Source organism: Sinocyclocheilus grahami, unplaced genomic scaffold (assembly GCF_001515645.1).
Source record: "Sinocyclocheilus grahami isolate Dianchi unplaced genomic scaffold, SAMN03320097.WGS_v1.1 scaffold299.1, whole genome shotgun sequence".
Lineage (NCBI taxonomy): Eukaryota > Metazoa > Chordata > Actinopteri > Cypriniformes > Cyprinidae > Sinocyclocheilus > Sinocyclocheilus grahami.
This window is the reverse complement of record NW_015505478.1, coordinates 636,097-643,613: the sequence shown is the minus strand read 5'-3', so window position 1 is coordinate 643,613 and position 7,517 is coordinate 636,097. Positions and strand designations below refer to the sequence as shown.

At 37.5% G+C, this 7,517-nt stretch overlaps 1 protein-coding gene across 1 annotated transcript in view; it reads right to left on the bottom strand.

The window, feature by feature from the left end:
- Positions 1-7,517, bottom strand: part of LOC107601090 (adhesion G-protein coupled receptor G2-like) — a 15,105-nt gene that overhangs the window by 1,090 nt on the left and 6,498 nt on the right. The window contains exons 9-19 of the mRNA XM_016293111.1: positions 6,101-6,189; positions 5,767-5,884; positions 5,343-5,508; positions 4,316-4,465; positions 3,822-3,941; positions 3,501-3,546; positions 3,285-3,388; positions 2,834-2,955; positions 2,405-2,673; positions 2,159-2,255; positions 90-370 (exon numbers count right to left, since the gene is read on the bottom strand). Coding sequence (XP_016148597.1) covers positions 90-370; positions 2,159-2,255; positions 2,405-2,673; positions 2,834-2,955; positions 3,285-3,388; positions 3,501-3,546; positions 3,822-3,941; positions 4,316-4,465; positions 5,343-5,508; positions 5,767-5,884; positions 6,101-6,189 — 1,562 coding nt within the window. The remainder of the gene's footprint in view (positions 1-89; positions 371-2,158; positions 2,256-2,404; positions 2,674-2,833; positions 2,956-3,284; positions 3,389-3,500; positions 3,547-3,821; positions 3,942-4,315; positions 4,466-5,342; positions 5,509-5,766; positions 5,885-6,100; positions 6,190-7,517) is intronic.

Sequence of the window (7,517 nt, the reverse complement as noted above, 5' to 3'; positions counted from 1 at the left end):
TACATATATATATATATATACCGTATGCACAATGTTACATATTTGAACATAAACTTTCTCTCACAGGTGTAAGCTGTCCTTGCTGTTACCTTGAAGACTGTTGAGGAGGGAGAACAGGTACAGCAAAGGTGTTTTGGCTGGGCCCCAGGCGACAAAAGTTAGTATCCAGGTAAGTCCCAGCAGGAAGGTGAGACTGGCCACCACTCTCAGGTCATGCAGGAACCCTTTTCTGCTGCTGGAAGGCTTATTGACCCGCATTTTACGGATCTGTACCAGCACCACGACAAACACGCTGATGTTACAGATCATGACCAGGGTCACGAAGGAAACCACCGTCACATAAAAGGTCACGTCATTCTTTAACCAGCAACTGAAGAGAATGAAGAGAAATAGTATAACCATAAAGGCCCATTCATTCCAAAAAGATAATTAATGACAACCATATGATAAATAAATTGGCGTCCACACCAACAGACTATAACTTTCTGTTTATTCTAATCGTGGCCTTCAGATATGATCTGCGTGCGCGCAAAAAAGTTTTATTGCTCATCAGCTGGACAGAATTTGCTGTGAGTCATTTCAACGACATCATTCCTCCAATGCCTTCAAAAATATTTTAGGTTTGGCAAATTTGTACATCTCATTCATACGCTTTTGTATGACATTACAAGTGTGGAAAATGTTGAAATTCCTAATCATTACGATGACCGAGAGAGCTCAATGATCTGTAACTTCAGAAAACACATGCAAATAGAAGAAGCACCAGCAAATTACGAAAACACCTTCATCAGTTTGACAGCACATGTGCTGCAAATGCTCACAACACACAAAAAAATCTATAAAAAATAAAGAAACACGTTGCAAATACTTGACCAAACAGACAAATGCGCAAGTAGCACGACCACAACAAAATTACTCCAACAAAACGAAAATTAACCTTTTTTTTTTCCAAATCTATAGTTAGTGTAGTAAATCCATGGTAAATATGTGCATGGTTTAACTATAGTAACCAGTTTTTGTTTTTATTTATTTTTTACATATTAAATGAGACCTTGAACCTTTGACTGAATGGTTCTTTGTGGAACCAAAAATTGTTCTTCTATGGCATCGCTGTGAAGATACTTTTAAAGAACCTTTATTTTTAAAAGTGTAATTGTGTATTTCATCAGCTTATTTAGGCTAATAATACCCACACAAAAAAAACAAAAAACTAAGGAATCATATGATCAGGATGTTCAAATAAACAATAATCTTATCTTTCAGAGCAAACATTGATAAATATGTCCCTTGTTCGTTATTTTGCGGTTCCCAAACTTTTCCAATGGGGTCTGTGCCTATTTGCAGCGCGTTACTTTATTTGGTTGTGTTGTGAGCATTTGCAGTGCATGTTGTCAAATTGATGAAGATGTTTTCTTAATTTGCAGTTTGTTTGTTTTTTTTTGTTTTTTGCAGGGCGTTGAGCTCTCTCGGCCACCGTAAATCGTACATTTTTTATCACATGAATGTGTAAGCAACTTCATGAAATACAGAATCGCAACTAAGTAAAAATAAGTTTTCTTATGAGATTGGGTTGCTTGCTCTATGGTCATAGTTATATTTGTTGGTGTGCACCAACATATGCATTTACAAATGTGTATTTTAAATTCTTTTGCTTATGGCACCTACAATGCAGTGGATTCTTGGAGAAGAAAAAAAACAAAAAACTAAGGAATCATATGATCAGGATGTTCAAATAAACAATAATCTTATCTTTCAGAGCAAACATTGATAAATATGTCCCTTGTTCGTTATTTTGCGGTTCCCAAACTTTTCCAATGGGGTCTGTGCCTATTTGCAGCGCGTTACTTTATTTGGTTGTGTTGTGAGCATTTGCAGTGCATGTTGTCAAATTGATGAAGATGTTTTCTTAATTTGCAGTTTGTTTGTTTTTTTTTGTTTTTTGCAGGGCGTTGAGCTCTCTCGGCCACCGTAAATAGTACATTTTTTATCACATGAATGTGTAAGCAACTTCATGAAATACAGAATCGCAACTAAGTAAAAATAAGTTTTCTTATGAGATTGGGTTGCTTGCTCTATGGTTATAGTTATATTTGTTGGTGTGCACCAACATATGCATTTACAAATGTGTATTTTAAATTCTTTTGCTTATGGCACCTACAATGCAGTGGATTCTTGGAGAATTTCTCTGGAGAGGCCGGTGCCATATGAATTGATATCAATGGCAAGCACTAAACTTACAACCAGCAGAGGTAAACCTGCAAACAACAGTTCAAGAATTAACAAACACAAAACGTTTCCTTGATTTTCTTAGTTGTTATGCACAAATACTCTAGACACATTTAATTAAACTGAAACTGCTCAGTATAACATTTGAAGAGAAAAAACATAAAACTGCTTGTCTCACCCCATCCAAGTGCACAGAATTTGAGGATGTAAGATGGCACATATGAATTAAAGACCTTGACCAAGGCCAGGTACATGTTGATTGCACCCAGTCCCATCCAAGTAAAGGTAGCTAGGAAAAAGTAATGTTGAAAGGCTGCTACAGTAATACAGATGGCATTGCTGTTAAAAGAGGCAAGCCAGGAGTTCACAAGGAAGAGCATGTTCAACCCTAGCAAGGCTACGGAGAGGTTAATAAGGATCTTTGAAGGGTAGTCTCGCCTCAGTTTCCTGTGGTAAGAAAACACATGTAAAAAAGACAACATTTATTGACACTTCTGAAGATGCATCCTTTTGAGTTGCTCAAGGATGTCAACAAACCAAATGAGTCTCTAAGTCTGCATTGTTATTCTGGTTTAAGCGGTAGCTTGCAAAGTGTCTATGAACTCACTCAAAGGCCGAATAGGTCAACAGTGTGACTCCAAGAAAGATGGAGGATATGCCACTGCCCAGGTACGAGATGATAGTAAGAATCCTTTCGTCTTTCGCACTTATTGGGGTTTTAGAGATATCCTGGAAGACAGATGGGTTCAGGAAACATGCATAGTGGTTTCAATAATCAAAATCGAGCATATTTTATGCAAATGCTGTGCACATTGACATCATTTGTCATCCATAAATGAACAACCTATGACCTTTAGTTTCCACATGTTTTCATAAAAGCTTTATTGTTAATTAATATTTCCTTTGGTAAATATAAAGTCAGTTATAATTCATTGACCTTGCACTATTGCCAGGGCAAATGTAGTTTCACACAACCATGAAAATGAGGTCAAACTTTATGTACATTATAATTTTTTTTAATTGGCTTTCTACATTTTGGACAGACAAACCGAACTCACCAGAAGAGCTCCAAAATGTGTGAGGTGATCACAGGAACAGGATGTATAAGTGGCATTAGACATCACTGTCTCACATCCTGTATCATTCCATCCACCTTTATCATCTACAAGACATTCAGTCAACAACTATCATGGGGATATTAACCAAAATGAAGTGCACTTTTACTGTAGACAGGCCTAAATTTTGAATTTGAAAATATGTATCAAAAAACTTACTGTTTTTGTTGAAGTCCCAGTAGACACACTTAACAGTGTCCCAATCCTATAGAGAAAAAAAAAAGTTTGGTGAAATATTATTTTATTGATCAGACTGTAAATCTGTGGTCATGTCAGGGGTTATCATAGTCGATGAATTACAGCTGCCTCGTTTTCATGAGAAGCTATTCTTAGAAGATATTTGTTGACAAAAGATAGCATACATGTGGTAGCTTACATTATTATGGTAACTGTTTACTATAGATTGTTTCAACAGGACAATAATGATGCTGAAATGATTTGTGGTTTGTTTTGGTGTTGGCTGATTGTATCCATACAGACCTCTTTGTTTTGGAGATGGCGGAAAGTGACCATCACGGGGATCTCAAGGTTGCTTACTGTGGCATTGGTGACACTGGCAGATACTACATAAGAGTTCAGCTTCATGTTGGCTGTGGGGTCCTAGATGTTAAAAGTCTGCCATCAGAAGCAGGTACTGGAAATGCTGCATATAAATAGTTAAAAACTGCTAATTCTATAGTTCTATGGTTCAGGGATCCTCAAATCTGGCCCATGAGATTCACTTTCCTGCAGAGTTTAGCTGTAACCCAAATCAAACACACCTGAGCAAGCTAATCAATGTCTTCAGGATCATTAGAAAATCAGAGGTAGGTGAGTTAGATCAGGGCTGGAGCTAAACTCTGAGTCTGCAGGGCATTGGCCCTCCAGGGCAAGATTTGAGGAACACTGACGTAAACTGATTTGAGGTGGTTTATTCTTCAGAAAGTGAGAAAAATACACAAGGAAAATGTGATCACCAATTCAATGTATGTTACCTCAAAGAAATTTTCTGTGCCATAAAAATGAAACTGTACACGAGGTCTGGCTCCATTGTTCGGGAAAAAGCTCTCAATTGCATGAGGTAAAGAAATGAATGCTATAGTTCCTGTGTCTGGATGCACTGTAAAGTTCTTGTCATAAAATATCTACAAAAAAGGGGAGAAAACATTACAGCATACTTTAAAAACCATTTACCATACATCTTCTCATTTTTCTCTGTATTGATTGTTCCAGGCTGTTATGCCGATATGCACTATGACTATATGTGACTATGAATGAGTCACTGAATCATTCACTTAACCAATTTGTTCAAAATACTGTTTCATTCAGTAGCACTGCTACAGTTGCAACAGTTGAATCTGCTTTGGCTTCATATTTTCTTTATTTGAACAAAAATGAACATGAATGAACAAACTAAGCAGAAACTTTCCTTCAGTGTGGTAAAAAATACATCTGCTTGATCTTCATATGCATTATGAGTATATGTGATATAAATATAAATGGAACTTTCTGCACCAAAACCACCATTGACCAAAACAAACAAACATCCTCATCTGCCGATGATCTAAAAAACAGACAGTCCCGTCCCCAATTCACACCACTGAGATGCACTGTTAACTGATTAACACAGTGAAAATTAACCTATGAATGGCTTATGTCTTTAAAATGGAATAGAAAGATATTTTAACACACTGAAGAAAATTACATACTCCAGCTTTAATTCATACAAAACTGCTGGCTCAACACGTTCACATCTTTCTTAATTCAAAGTCATCTGGTGGTCAGGGGAGTATCACACCTGACATGTAAATGGTGCTAAAATAACCACTTGTGTCCTGTGATCCACTAACACAACACACACAAGGACACAGAAACCTTGTGGTCACAATGGTGTGAAAACACATTCTCAAAGGTACTGTGATAATTTAATATCACACTTCTATTTTCGCTAAGAGTCTAAAGTTTCCATAATGATCTTGGTCTCATGCAGTGTTATATATACAGTCTCTCTTTGTCTCTCACCTCAGGGGTGCTATCATTCAGTAAGGAGGACACCTCGAATGTGAGACCATGGAACTGAGAGGTGTCAGGGTTGATCAGCTGAAGTGCTAATGAAGGTGCTGTCATGTTATGAGCATCTCCCTCGAACACCGTCCTGTCTCCCATAAGGTCTGTAATAGAAAGAATTCTACCACACACAAAGACAGAAAGCCACAATGGAGTGAATACAGCAGGAAAATTAGATTTCAGAGATAAATTTATAGACATACTGAATATGCTTTTTTTTAGGCTCAACCTGCAAATGAAAAAGCTTTGGGTTTCAAGAAATAGTTGACCCCAAAAAATGAAAATTAGCTGAAAATTGACTCCTCCTCAGGCCATCCAAGATGTAGATAAGTTTGTTCATTCATCAGAACAGATTTGATTAAATTTAGCAATGCATCACTTGCTCACCACTGGATTCTGGAACTGAGAGGTGTCAGGGTTGATCAGCTGAAGTGCTAATGAAGGTGCTGTCATGTTATGAGCATCTCCCTCGAACACCGTCCTGTCTCCCATAAGGTCTGTAATAGAAAGAATTCTACCACACACAAAGACAGAAAGCCACAATGGAGTGAATACAGCAGGAAAATTAGATATTCAGACATATTTCAGAGATAAATTTATAGACATACTGAATATGCTTTTTTTTAGGCTCAACCTGCAAATGAAAAAGCTTTGGGTTTCAAGAAATAGTTGACCCCAAAAAATGAAAATTAGCTGAAAATTGACTCCTCCGCAGGCCATCCAAGATGTAGATAAAGTCCGAATACACTTGCTCATGTCTGGATGATCCCACACTGCTTTGTCAGTTGCCCCGTTTAACATACTAAATGGAATGAGAAAATATGTGAGTCTCATTTAGCCATTTATTAAAGTGTTTGTTTACCAATTTTCAAACAGCTTTGAATTGTCACAATGTTGGTAGTATAAGTAAATTAACAATGTATATTTTTACCGGAACCAATACTCCATTTATTTATCAGCTAGAGTGTAAGATGTTTTCTTTGCATTGTTTGATTACTCAACAGAGAATATAGCTAAATATATTACACATACATAAAAAAAATCTGGCTAAACCTCTCTTTTCTTTATTCATAGTTTATCTAGACAAGTAGCCTATATAAAACTAGCCAAAGTTCTGTTAATCCTAGAGCAGTGAAAACTGCATTTCTATATTCATCCTTTTCATCATGTGTCCTCTTAAGGTGTAATTTTTTTTAATTTTTTCCTTGTTTTGTTTTTAGAACTGTACTGTCTTAATGGTTGGTTGGATGTTTGTACTGTTTAATGAAAAACAAAAATAGTGTCACGATACGTGCCCTGAAGTCCCGATCTGAATCAAATTATTCGCGAGCCCACTCCAAAGTCCCATTCTCAATCAAATGATTTGCGATATGCGCTCTGAAGTCCCGATCTAAATCAAATGATTCGCGATCCACGCTCCGAAGTTCCGATCTGAATCATAAGTGCTCCGAAATCCCGATTTAACTCAAATGATTCGTTCACCCAAAAATGAAAATTAGACTGTGTTTTACTCACCCTCGAGGCATCCTAGGTGTATATGACTTTCTTCTTTCAGACGAATCCAGTCGGAGTTATATTAAAATTGTCCTGGCTATTCCAAGCTCTATCATTGCAGTCAGCGGGTGTTGCAGTTGAACAGTTCACAAGTCGTCAAATAAAGCGCGCGTATTCATAATAAACGTGCCTCACACCGCTCTGGGGGGAGGGGGGTGAATAAAGGCCTCCTGTAGTGAATCCATGCGTTTTTGTAAGAGAAATATCCATATTTCAAACGTAATAAACACTTTTCTCTCGCTTCCGTTATCTGTCATACACGGAAGCTGTTCCGTCGGATGACGCAGCACGCGCACCTCTGAGATATGATAGTCTCGCGAGTTTGTTTACAGGAGCAAAGGAAGCAAAGTTTCCTTACTTTAGCAAAGGAAAACCAGTCTCCTCTTGGTTTATATCGAAATCCTCCGACATTTTTCTTTGAAAATCCTTGGTTTATACTTCTAATTCATGACTGGCGTTTTGTTTTGTTCTCTCTCCGCATTCGTCATTAATCACGCAATGCCGATGTGCTACATCATCCGCCGGAACGCCTTCCGCATATGACAGTCAGAGGAAGTGAGAGAAAAGTGTTTATTA